Consider the following 13507-nt stretch of genomic DNA (forward strand, 5'->3'; position numbering starts at 1 on the left):
GTCCCATGGTAATATTAGTCCTTTTCTCCCTCACAATGAGAGGTATGAAGAAGACGAGAGGGAAAGAGCACCAGATATCTATGACCTTGGCTTGCACCTTCATAAAAACTTTAGCTGTAGACCCATATAGGTTTAGAAATTATACACCATCACCTTTTCTTGTATATGAAATATGACATTCTGAAGCTAAAAAGGTGACGAAAATTCACAATTATACCATCTCATTTGACACTGAGAAATTAAAAAACCTCCAGTGGGTTGAAATTATTAAACCTTTCTATTAATGTCACTTGCACATTTTTCCTTCTAGAGACATCGAGCTGCTTGTTTGATCCAAGCAAATTTTAGAAGATACAAAGGAAGGCAGGTCTTTCTTCAGCAAAAGTCTGCCGCTTTGACCATACAGAGATATATACGAGCCAGGAAGGTCGGGAAGTGTGAAAGAATAAAATATTTAGAATTAAAAAAATCTACAGTTGTTCTGCAAGCACTAGTCCGTGGTTGGTTAGTAAGAAAAAGAGTAAGTATTTTTAAGTAGAATATCTCACTCGTATGAAATGAAAGTATTTGATGTTAAATTGTGTTAAGAAAGTTTAGATTTTGGAAAATAATTTCAGAGCTAATATAACCATTAACTCGAATTTATTCAGCTTCTGCGGAGCCATGTAACAAGATCACTGGCTGCTATAGATTTTTGTTCTATGAGCCTGTTTCTCATAGATGCTTACCAAAAATGCACACTAAATTTTCTCTTGTAAGGAATCTTAACAAAGGAACTGAAAGAAGAGTGAGGGAAGAGCTCCACACATGAAGGAGCTTGTGATTCAGGTAGCCATTTGCTACCACCCAGCACCTCCTTGAGGTGTTGTGAGCTACCATTCCTGTGGTAACTTCCACATCTTCAGGAAGAGAGAATCCCTCCGAATGAGGTCATGATGTTTTGGCATCCAAAATATGAAGCACTGGCAAAGACAAAATAATTAAATTTGAAATGAAAAAGGAAATCTTTTATATTGTGTTCATTAAATATGAATTGGAAGTCTAAAGGCCACTATCGAGAGGTTCTGTTACAGGAGACTTGTGCTAGATTTGTGCAAGACTGCCTAATAACTGGAGAAACCGATTCGAATAATTTTGTCTTACTGTGACCATCTCCGGCAGTTCTGCTTAGAATACTGTAATTTGTTTTGAGTTTAGTATTCATATACTTCTCTCATTATAGTACATTCGAAGCTTTAATTAGCTGTTTTTGTGTAGTCTAGTTAAATTAAATTCTGTTCTTTAGTATAGTGCCCAAAATATAATTTTGCTTTTTATACCCTGAGTTAGGGATGACACATGTGGAAATATGGTATAGTAAAGAATTATAATCACTTTGAGTTACAATGTAAATAATATTAATAATTAAAAGTTAACCTATTATTGCTAATTTATATAATTTGGTATTGAGGATATACAAAAGTAAACATTGATCAGTTGTCTTAAAAGTCAACTATTTGGTTAATATTTTATTTCTCTTTTAGATTTTAGAACAGAAAACCAAAATTAGGCTTCTTCACTTCACAGCGGCTGCGTATTACCACCTGTCTGCTCTTAGAATTCAAAGAGCATATAAACTTCACATGGCTGTGAAGAATGCTAACAAGCAGGTTAATTCAGTCATCTGTATTCAGGTTAGCTTTTCCTTTGCAGTAAGACTATGTGGTATAATTTTTGTTATAAATTTTCTATTTTAATAAATAATTTCCAAATACACTAAGGTCGTATAATATTTAACCTTTTGCTTTATAGAATGAGGTATTTAGGGTGGATTGATGGGTTAGAAATAGGTTGATGTTTTAAGGCACAGGAATAACGCTAGGAATTATTTCTGAAATATTTGTACTCACTTATACTCGTAGCAAAGTCAGAGGGTTTCTTTACATTCTTGCCAACACATAGCATTAAAGACTCTGATTTTTGCTATTTTGATGAATGGCAAATTGCATCTCATTTTTGCTTTGGATTTCCTTTGATTGCTAGCAGTTCTAAAAAACGTTTCATGTGTTGGATATTCAAATTATTACCTGTGTATTGTGTGCTTTTTCTTAATGTATGTGTGTAGGGTTTTTTTTTTTAAATATACTTTGCCCTTTTCTCTTTTGGAAGTTCTTTTTTTCTTATGATTTATAGGAGTTCCTTATGAATTCTGGGTAAGAACTCTGTATATATACATTAACATATACTTATACGTAAAATATTGAGTGAGAAAACAAATTGCAGAATGACATACAGCTTGATAGAATTTATAGAAGTTGTGAAATGAAAGCTATGTTGTACAGGGTTAAATTCACACACATACCCAATGAGTGTGCACCAAGTGGAATGGAGATTTGCACCAAGTGGAGTGGAGAAGTAATGCCACTGGGGAGGGTTGAAAGATATTTCAATATAATGTTCTGTTTATTTCGTTTGTATGTGTCTGTATATATATTTATTTTTTTTAAAAACCTGAAGTAAAGAAAAACTCTGTATGTTTAAACAGAGATGGTTTCGAACAAAATTACAGCAGAAGAGGTTTGCTCAGAAATATCATAGCATCGTCAAAAGTCAGCATGAAGTTCAAGAATGTATGAGCCAGCAAAATAGGGCTGCATCAGTAATACAGAAAGCAGTACGCCGTTTTCTCCTCCGTAAAAAACAGGAAAAATTTAACAATGGAATCAGTAAAATTCAGGTAACTGGAAATAATGATGTTAGCTCCAGACTTTGGTTTATAATTCACCTACACGATAGCTAACATTTTAAAAACACAGTCACATACATTTTAAAACGCTGAGTTTTGCCAGTTGAATAACTCATAAATACTGCATCATTTTTAAGCCCTTTATTTTCAAATTTCCCTAGAGACATTTAGGATTGAAATGAAAAAGTATTTTAGCATTTTGTATAGATTTAGATACCTTTGGTCAATGAATGATGCTTCAGGTTATATACAGGAATATTATATATACTTCTTTTCAGAAAAATTGGTTTAGCTATTTATTAGAACATGAGTTGAGGTTTTATTTGCCAAGTGTCTGTTTATATCCTATAAATTTACTGAAAAAACTTATTTTGTAGAAATAGATGTAGATGTAAGTTCAAAACATCCTGGGTTGTAATCTTAAAATTGCTGTTTGTCTCTTTAAGGCATTATGGAGAGGGTACTCTTGGAGGAAGAAAAACGATTGTACAAAAATTAAAGCTATACGACTAAGTCTTCAACTTGTGAACAGGGAGATTCGAGAAGAAAACAAACTCTACAAAAGAACTGCACTTGCACTTCATTATCTTTTGACCTACAAGCACCTGTCTGCTATTCTTGAGGCTTTAAAACACCTAGGTGAGTTTGTCTTAATGGTATCTCGTATAAGGTTAGAAATGCATTTTTACCTTTGAGTGTACGAGGAATGTTATAATACAGTATTTGCTGAAACTTCATTTTGTTGCTGTGAATTTCTCTCTCTCTCTTTCCTCCTTTCAGAGGTAGTTACTAGATTGTCTCCTCTTTGTTGTGAGAACATGGCCCAGAGTGGAGCAGTTTCTAAAATATTTGTTTTGATCCGAAGTTGTAATCGCAGCGTTCCTTGTATGGAAGTCATCAGATATGCTGTACAAGTCTTGCTTAATGTCGCTAAGGTAGTTTTCCATTTTAATAATGAATTGTTCATTGGTCAAGAAATCTGACCCAGCAAATTAAGTTCATGCTTGCTCACCACTAAAACTGAGATCGCCCAGTTAGAATTCATTTATGTGCAAGAGTCTTAGGGGGAAAAATGTTTATTCTGTTAACATAATTGTACATAGGAAAAACTAATTTTTTATGATTTTATTTCTTATGTCTTTATGATATTAATAACAGTGATTACTAACATTTATTGAGTACCTCCTACATGCTAGTGTTTTTCATGCATCATTTAATTTTTCTTACAATAATCCTCTCAGGCAGTTCATGTTGTTATTCCGATTTTGTAGAGAAGGAATAATAATTCTTATAGACGTTAAGTCTCCTGCCTGAACACTTGAGCTTGGTAACTGGTAGAGCTGAATTCAGATCCGTTTGTGTCCACCTCTAGAGCTGGTTTTCTTATCCCACTGCATTGTACCAAAACAATAGAACCTCTTATAATCATGTCTGGCAAAACGTGATTAAGATACTGCCATCACTTAGTTACCCTGTATGTAAGACTCTATATAGATATTAGCATTTAAGCTTTTTGGCTTTGGACCGATGGCAGATATCTGTACTAAACCGTAATGCATGCAGTCAAAAATACTGAGATGACAAATTTATCTTCCCCACCCAACCCCTTAGCCGCAACTTAGAACACTTTACCTGATTATTTTCTTACTGAGAAGTGGTGGTTGAGAACACAGACTGATGCCAGACTGCCTGGGTTCGAATCATAGCTCTGCAGCTTATTATAGGTTACTTAGCCTCTCTGTGCTTTACTTTCTTTAACTGCAAAATGGGTATAGTAATAGTATCCACCTCATAATGTTATTGTGAGAATGAAATGAATCAATATATATAATGTGCTTCGTATATAAAATAAATGTTAACTGTTAATATTGTTTTATTGTTATTTGTATCTTAGTAGCATTAGCATTATTTGTTCCCATGCGAATTTCAATATGAATCTAGTGATACAATTAGGTATTTGAGGCAGGAAAAATATATCTCAATCTTAGTCTTAATCATTATTTTACCCTGCAATTAACTACCACAGAGAAGTTATCTTTTTCCTGCAAGGTTCTCAGTAAAATTACCTTGTCATTAAGCTTTTTATTTACTTCAGGGTGTTCATGTTCAAAGATTTTAGATTTGATTCATATTCTGTGGAACTTTAAAGTCGATTGGGAAGAAAACAATTAAAATGCAGATATGCATGTAAAATGGATCCAGAAATGATAGTAATATCATGAAGTCATTTCACCAAGTCCTTTGCACTTGCTGTAGGTAGTCCAAAAAGTTGGCCCTAAGCTTTCTTTTTGCTTGGGCTGTTTCTAAGGCTGACATGTGTTTGTTATAACGTTTGCTTTCACTCTGTTCTCTTCAAGTACGAGAAAACTACTGCAGCAGTTTATGATGCAGAAAATTGCGTAGATACACTGCTGGACCTTTTGCAAATGTACCGAGAAAAGCCTGGTGACAAAGTCCCAGACAAGGGTGGAAGTATTTTTACAAAAACTTGTTGTTTGTTAGCTGTTTTATTGAAAACAACAAATCGAGCCTCTGTAAGTATTAGTTATCTTCCTTTGAGGTTATTTTTCCAGGTTTTTAGGTTTAAGACTTTTACACTTTTCCTTCAGTAATTATCACAATTTAAATAGGGTTTTGTATATATCAAACCTGCCCTTTTTGTTGATACACGAAGTGTTTATGTGTTGTGCGCTGTGTGTGTTGTGTTGATATAGGAGGTTTTCTAATATATTGAGGAAACTGAATTTTAAAAATAAAATTTATTAAAGTTACATAAGTAGCCATTTCCCATTTACTTGAGGAAAGTAACAGATTATCCTAGTAAGGTCAAAAACCACATATATTTGACGACTCATCCTCCTGCTGTAACCATAAATACATGTCAAGCTTTTCTATGGTGAGATCTCTGTAGGTGTTACAGTCGACATGGGGGAACCAGAGGCTATGATAGGATCTGGCCCTTATCCTGAGAACAAAACCCCTGAAGGATTTTACACAAGGGAGTATGTTGTAGTTTAAGTTCTAACATGACTTTGGCTACTGATTGAAGAATGGATTGGGGAAAGCAGGTGTGGATGTAGGGAGACCATTCAAGAAGGAGGGAAGTATAGATATGTAGTGGTGTAGGCAAAAGACTGTACTGGACCTAGGGTTGTGAGAGATAAGTAGATAACTTTGGAAACTGAGAGAAAATTCACAGGACTTGGTAACTGGATATAATAGGTATATTGACTGTAATATTTACCTGTTTATTCAGTATGGAGTTAGGTGTACAATCTTAAAATATTTACCTTTTTTATAATTGTCTTACAAATTAGTTTATAACTTAAACCAGTCTAACTGCTCAACTTGGAAAGCATGGCTTTTGATTTTGGTAAAGACTCTTAAGTTTACTGTATGGTGGTTATTATGGTTGATTTTACTAGCATAGAGGGGATACAAAAATTTTATTAGTTTTAATAAATGTACATTTTCTTTTTTAGGATGTTCGAAGTAGGTCCAAAGTTGTTGACCGTATTTATAGTCTTTACAAGCTTACAGTTCGTAAACATAAAATGAATACTGAAAGAATACTTTATAAACAGAAGATGAATTCTTCTATAAGTACTCCCTTTATTCCAGAAACACCTGTAAGAACAAGAATAGTTTCAAGGTAAGCAGTAAATGTCCTCTATAGTTTTGTGTCACTGTTCATTCATTCATTCAATCACTTAGTGAACATTTATTGAGTACGTACCATAAACAAGATACTCTGCTTGACAATGGAGAAACAACATATGAGTAAAAATAGAATCTTTGGTAAATCTAAAGTAGACAATCTCAGGAAATAATGAAGTAACACTGTGGCTTTGAGTATTTAATAGCTATTCGATAAATTCCTTTTATTAAATAGTTAAGTGCTAAGTCTAACAATTAGCTTTTTATAAGCTTTGCTGTATAAACTTTCTTTTCTTGCATGTAGAACAGACTTAATGTTTTGAAAGCTGCCAAAAATCCCTCCTGGCTACACTATCAATTTCCAACTCTTCTCCTAATCATCCTGATACTTGAAATTTCTCCTTCTAAAGAAGTTCTTTATGAGATCTTGTACTGGTTTCCCTACAGCTGCTGTAGCAAATTACCACAAAGCTGGCCTTAAACAACAGTAACTTATTCTCTGATAGTTCTTGAAACCAAAAGTTCAAAATCATGGTGTCAGCAAGCCCTCACTTTCTCTGAGAGCTCTAGGGCAGAATCCTTCCTTGACGCTTCCGGTTTCTGGTGACTCTAGGTGTTCCATTCTCTGCCTCTGTCTTCACATGGGCCTCTACGCCTTCTCCCGCCCCCTTAAAAGGACGTGTATTGGATTTAGGGCCAGTTCAGATAATACGAGGTGATCTGATCTCAAGATCCTTTAGTTAAGTATATCTGTGGAGACCCCTTTTTCATAGTAAGGTAACATTTACAGGTTCTAAGGATTAGGATGTGGACGTGTCTTTTGGGGGGGCGGGGTATTCAGTCAACAGCAAGCCTACAGAGATAATAATAGCTTAACTAGTTTAAGATATGTAACTTTAGACATTTTTTAAAAATGGGTATTAGCTTATCTGATTAACCAAGTAGACACCTCTACCAGTGTGGTATGGAGCTGCACCCTATGCTTTAAGGTGGTGAACCTGTGATTATGGCACAGCATGGAGCCACATACTTCAGGAGAATGATTGTGGTAGTGCTGGGATAGAGAATAACTTAGAGGACCTGCTAAAATAGTGTGACTGGGAAATTGTCTCTGAAATATAGTTACAAGGAGTAAAAGTCAAAAAGGACAGGAGAAGATAGAGTGGGAAGGGGCATTGAATCATGGGTTTTGTTTTGGGAAGCTGAGGTTCCTGTGACAAATTAGAGGAAGAGACAAATGAGCTATTAGATTATCAGGGCTGTGGTTCTAGGCAGAAGAATCAGTCTAGAGATTTATATTTGGTATCCTTAGATTCAGGAATCATTAGATCACATATAAGTCTATGGTAATAAATGCAGTCACTTCAGGGGACGAGAATACCTAGAAAAAGAAATTCCCAAACCAAACCTTAGGGCAACCCCAATTTCTCCAGAACTCAGATAGAGAAAGAACCAGCCAACGCTCTGAAAAGGAATTGGTAATTGGATAGAAGATATTCCAGAGTGGTGTCACATCAGCTGTGTGGAATGCTGACGAGAAGTTGTTCGATGAGGTATGAAAAATGCCCATTGGACTTGGCAAGATGGAGGTTAGTGGTTAAAGTGGTGACAGCTATAGATTAAGGAGGATTGAAAAACAAATGGACCACATCATATGAAAAATTCATGACTTTATGATGATACTAAGGAAAAAAATCACGGATATCCTTGAAGGATGCTAGAGAAACAACTTGTGATGCTTTCTATGGATAAAAGGGAAAAATCAAGTATGTCCCATTTTTCTTATTATACTGTATCTTAGGGTAACCCAATGGTTGATATAGGAGTTCTCTATAAAAAAATTCTGTTTAATAAATGCAGAAAGAATATGAAACTATCATTATTTGTAGCCCCTAATGAAATAATAGGTCTACTCTAGGCCATGATTTATGCAAGTTTGATAACAAAGCTTTAGATGAATTAAATCTTTGTAAGTGACAATAATCTAATCTATTGATGAATCTTGACATCACAAAAGATACGACCACCAAATATTATCTCTGAGTACACAAGATAATCTGAATATGATTTCTCGTCACAAAAGCAAACCTGAATCACCTCATGCCTTTTTGTGCTATTCTGAGTGTTACCACCAGACCTGTGCCAGGCTGCAAACTCAGTTACTGTTCTGTGTTGCTAGAAGTTCGGAAGCATAGAGTCGCGTTTAGAAACTTATATAGTAATTTAAACATGCTATTACATAGTTTTTTAAGTCAGGTTTATTGGGATACAATTTACATATAGTGGTAAAATTCGTCCTTTTTAAGTGTAATATTTGATGAATTTTCTTATGACAAAAATTGGTCTTCTGTTGTAGAGAACTCTAGTAACATTCTTCAGTTAGATGATATAAATTAGAATTATACTGATTTAATCTACAAAATTGTTATTATTTATGAATCATTTTTGGCCCAAAATTTATAACATTAGAACTTCAGCTATGACTTTTACATTTTGCTGAGGCAATTAAAATTTTACTTAAAAATGGTTAGTTTAGCATTTTCTGGTTTTACCTTATTAATAAAAGATTTAATTGATTTTGATGAACTAAGTTAACTCATGATGTTTAATTTCCTTCTTTCCTTCCTCCCTTCCTTCCTTCCCTGCCTATCTCCATTTCCATGATTCAGCACTTCTCTACAAGTCGTAAATCCTACAGTGTTGACAATGCACTATATTTTGCCCTGGGTTACATAGCAGTTAGCTTTATAATTACTCATAATTATAAATTGTGTAATAGTTGTACATTGGTTTTATGGTTGCATATTTCACAGTATAACCTAAAAAAGCCTACTTGCTTGAAACTTATTATTGAAGACCATATGTCTACATATGATTTCTATTTAAGGAATTGGGAAATTTTAATACTAATCATGTTTTTAAAACTATGTTTTAAAACTATAATTAACATGAATGAATAGCTTCCCTTTTTTTTTTCAACTGAGATAAAATATTTCTATCACACCAAAGTTACCTTTGCCTCTTTCCAATCTAGTTATCGCCTTTTAACCCCTAGATTCTGGCAACTGCTTTTAGCTTTGCCTTTTTTATATTGTTACACAAATGGAATCATAACATTTAAGAGCTTTTTGTGGCTAGATTCTTTTTTTAGCTTGATGTTTTTGAGATTTATTTACATTGATGTATGAATTAGAATTTCATTCCTACAGAGTTCTGTTCCATTTTATGGCTATACCACACTTTGACCATTTGCCAACTAATAGATATTTGGATTTTTAACCAAATGGAAAGAATAAGAAGATGGAAATGCATGACACAGTAGGGAGTTATATGAGAAAGGTGTATGAGGGGTCTGATGGATATTATTTTCTTAATGATGTATGAGATTATAAGCATCAGCTGAAAAGCAGACCAGGGAGGGTAGAGTGAGGACATTTGAAAAGAAGAAAGGAGTAAAATGGTCATCTAGGGGAAAGAGGAAGGAAGCATACTAGGTAATTTCAAGCACCCATTTAGTTTTGTAATTATTGACATAAAATCAATCACCCTGGTTCTGCAATCTTTCTTTTCTTCCTGTTCAGCTCTATAGGAATGGAGAAGGCAGATATTTTGGATTCAACTTAGAATCCAAATAGAACTTTCCATTTGAATTTAATAGGAAAGAGAAAAAATAGCATTAATGAAATTTGCCCAAGGAGATTATATTGGTGGGCCGAAGCTAGACAAGGAGGGAAGTGAGGTCAGCATTCTGATGGATGACGGGTACATGTCGAGGTCAGGGAATTAGAGATCTCAGTGGGGTAGAAAAATATGTGCAGTAGATGTATTAAATCAAATGACATGGTTGAGTCAGGAGTGGTGAGAGAATGGCAGTCTCAAAGGAGGAAGGATGGTGAGAAATAGCCTGACAGTGGCAAATGGCGATAATGCGAAGCCCTCACCTGGTTGAGAGGGTTGTAAGGGAAGTGATGTGTTCAGGAGGAGCCGCATTTTTGTTAAGACAAAACAGTGAAGGTAACTCTTTTAAGAGAAGAACTTTATTAATCCAAGAGTTTTATTCTTTTCACAGACTTAAACCAGATTGGGTGTTGAGAAGAGATAGAATGGAAGAAATCACAAATCCCCTACAAGCTATTCAAATGGTGATGGACACACTTGGCGTTCCTTACTAGTAAATGTAAACATTTTCAGTATGTACAGTAAAAAGAAGTATTAAAGCTAATCATGAACGTGTAAAGTGTTTTTTACTTTCTTTTGTGCAACTTCTAGAATCTGATTTTGTATTAAAATTAAAAATATAAATATGTACCGATAACTAAACTGTTTTCATATTCTTTGTTGTTTCTTTTATTATTTTATGGCTTTATGCATATAAGAAACCACTATGTCATAAAATGATTCTAACACTATTATTCATGTCTGTTATCTTAAAATATTATATTAGTCTGAATAAAATCATTATCCAAAAGGGAAAAGAATAGTTTAACTCTCATTTTATAGATAAGTTGAAGCATTTTTCTAAAACAAATTTTGGAAATATAAGATTCCGCCAACACAGAAGTGACAAGAGGATAAAATAATCTCACGAATGCTATAAACAACACTCCATTTATATCCCTGACTGACTGGACCATCCAGTCAAGTGAGCTCCTCTAGGGAAATTAAATTCAACCTGCCCATTATATACTAACAACCCTTAACTTTGAACTGATGGAAGTTATAAGCAACACCATGCTCTTTTCAAATCAAATTATAAGAGAAACTTGTCACCTAGTCGCAGACATAGACCTGATAATGATTAGGTATTGAAACCTAACTTATTTTCAAAAACTTTGGGTCACTATTACCAGTACTAAACCAGTATGGTTTCAGGACCACAGAAGTCTAATTCCAGTGGCTGTTTGAAATTTGATAACATCCCAAAATCTGTTTATATATGGAAGTCATAAAAGTTTTTAACTTTTTAAATGAATCAGTAGTAGCTAAAAATGGAGAGATCATTTAACTACTTAGTTTACTAATTTATTAGAGTAAGAATTACCTAATTAGTCTGAAATTGGCTGAAATTTGGTTAGGATAGCTCTAAAGACCGTTTTGGTGTATTAGAATATATTGAAATTAACTTGAATTTTTGGTATTTCTTTGCCATTTTTTTTTCTTCCAATAAAGTGTTTTAGGAATTCTCAGTGCTCAGTATTTCAAACATGATTTTTGTTGACTTTCCCAAATGTTTTGCTTTATTCTTTCATTTAACAAAATCTTTGTATAAGCAATCTATTTACCTTGGTAAATTATACCACTAGGATATAATGTTTATTGATATTAATTTCCTTTAAGATGGTTCTAACCAAAAAGTATTTCTAAATAGTATATTGTATGTATACTATGCTATAGTATATACGACTTTGGATGTTAAAAAATTTTCTATTGTTGAAACTCAGACAAAATTTTTTTAAAGATTTATTTATTTATTTTAGAGAGAGAGAGAGAGCGCACACACGTGGACTTGCGAGAGGGGAGGGGCAGAAGGAGAGAGAGAGAGAACCTCAAGCAGACTCCCTGCTGAGTACAGACCTCTTTCCCAGACCCTGAGGTCATGACCTAAGCTGAAACCAAAGGTCCGGTGCTCAACTGACTGAGCCACCAACACACCCCAGACGAAATTTTTATAAATTTTATATAATATACTATATTTATATGAAGAACATTCTCCTAAATTTATGTGATAAATCCATAGGATTCTAAGACCTAAAAGCTAAAAGCCTTGTCTGTGTCTGTGTTGGTGATTGGGAGGACTGGTTGAGAAGTAATTAAACTTCTTTACTTCAGAAGTAACTATTTTCCACAGAGATATTACATATATTAAAGAAGGAAAATAAATGTATCAACTGCAATCTAATTTTATTTTACATGATTTTATTAATGGTGAAGTTAGGTGAGTTTCAAATTAACCCTCTTGTTAACTGTTATCAACCCAAGTGTCCAGTAGATGTCATTATGCCCATACAGTGTCATTTTTAATTTAGTTTTAAATGGATAAATACGTTGTTATATAGCTATGATTTTTGCAAATAAAATACATACTTCTAGATCCTTGGAAAATTTTATCTATATATCCCTAATACAACTTGTTATTCCTACTGTATTTTGGCTTCATGCTTGAGAAGAATAAATCACATTAGGCATTCTATATTCAAAATTGTTGAATTTTTCTCAATAGGTGATTTTTTTCCAGGTTTATTATCTTTGTAACTTCTAAATTTTTGCCCATGGCGATGAAAACCTAGTACATTTACATTTACTGAATAAGAAAATACTATCTTTTGGATTGCTTGTTGCTAGTAGCTAAATTTGCTAATAGGCTTGCTTTTTTTTTTTTTTTTTAAGTAAACACTACCCTCAACATAGGGCTTGAAATCCCATCACAAGATCAAAAATAGCATACTATTTTTGACCAAGCCTTCCAGGTGCCCCATCTAATAGGCTTGCTTTTAACTTATATATTATTCAGTCATTGATTCTTATTGTAAAGAAAGAGTTAATAATCTATAGTTACATTTTCAACAAAGAGGGAGAATTCTGATGAAAATACTTTGTTTATAACTTTATTATTTCTCAAATAATGCAGAGAAATATTTATTGCAATTTATATTTGAGGGCACATATATTTGAATGTGTGTTAAAATTTCCAACCTATGTAAAGAAAGAAGGAAATATTCTAAAAACTTGTTCATTTCAAGAAATGTTTATGAAGGACCACCTAAAATAGCTTCTGAAGCTTGTGTAAATTAGGAACACTTTTTTGCCTAAAAAATTTATAGAAGCCTATTTCAGAATGTAGAGCTTTATTCTATGAATAATATTTCATTATTACTGCAGATGTCAAATCATCAAGCTTCATACCTGCTGAACATTGTTGAAATGTTTGAAATAAATTCTTCTTGCTGTCAAACTTTGCGATTGACTTTACCAAGGTGCATCAAAAGTAGTCCAATAACATATTTACTTTCACAGTGTTACTGAAGACATAGGTTTACAATGTTGCTCAGGGTCTTCCTCCTACTGTTGCTTTCTCTTTGAGGCCATCTGCATTCCATTGCTATTTTCCTAAAAAAAACCCTTTCA

The 13507-nt window shown here is 33.7% G+C and overlaps 1 protein-coding gene across 3 annotated transcripts in view; it reads left to right on the forward strand.

Annotated features, from left to right (window-relative positions):
- Window positions 1-10619, forward strand: part of ASPM (assembly factor for spindle microtubules) — a 62489-nt gene extending 51870 nt beyond the window's left edge. For all 3 annotated transcript variants that reach the window (XM_045787741.2, XM_045787743.2, XM_045787742.2), the window contains exons 21-28: window positions 311-520; window positions 1524-1673; window positions 2525-2716; window positions 3172-3364; window positions 3506-3660; window positions 5083-5259; window positions 6208-6377; window positions 10452-10619. In XM_045787741.2, coding sequence (XP_045643697.2) covers window positions 311-520; window positions 1524-1673; window positions 2525-2716; window positions 3172-3364; window positions 3506-3660; window positions 5083-5259; window positions 6208-6377; window positions 10452-10554 — 1350 coding nt within the window. In that variant the 3' untranslated portion in view covers window positions 10555-10619. The remainder of the gene's footprint in view (window positions 1-310; window positions 521-1523; window positions 1674-2524; window positions 2717-3171; window positions 3365-3505; window positions 3661-5082; window positions 5260-6207; window positions 6378-10451) is intronic.
- Window positions 10620-13507: the final 2888 nt, after the last annotated feature.

This window comes from Ursus americanus, chromosome 2 (assembly GCF_024610735.1).
Source record: "Ursus americanus isolate L20-20 chromosome 2, mUrsAme1.1.p, whole genome shotgun sequence".
NCBI classification, from domain to species: Eukaryota; Metazoa; Chordata; class Mammalia; order Carnivora; family Ursidae; genus Ursus; species Ursus americanus.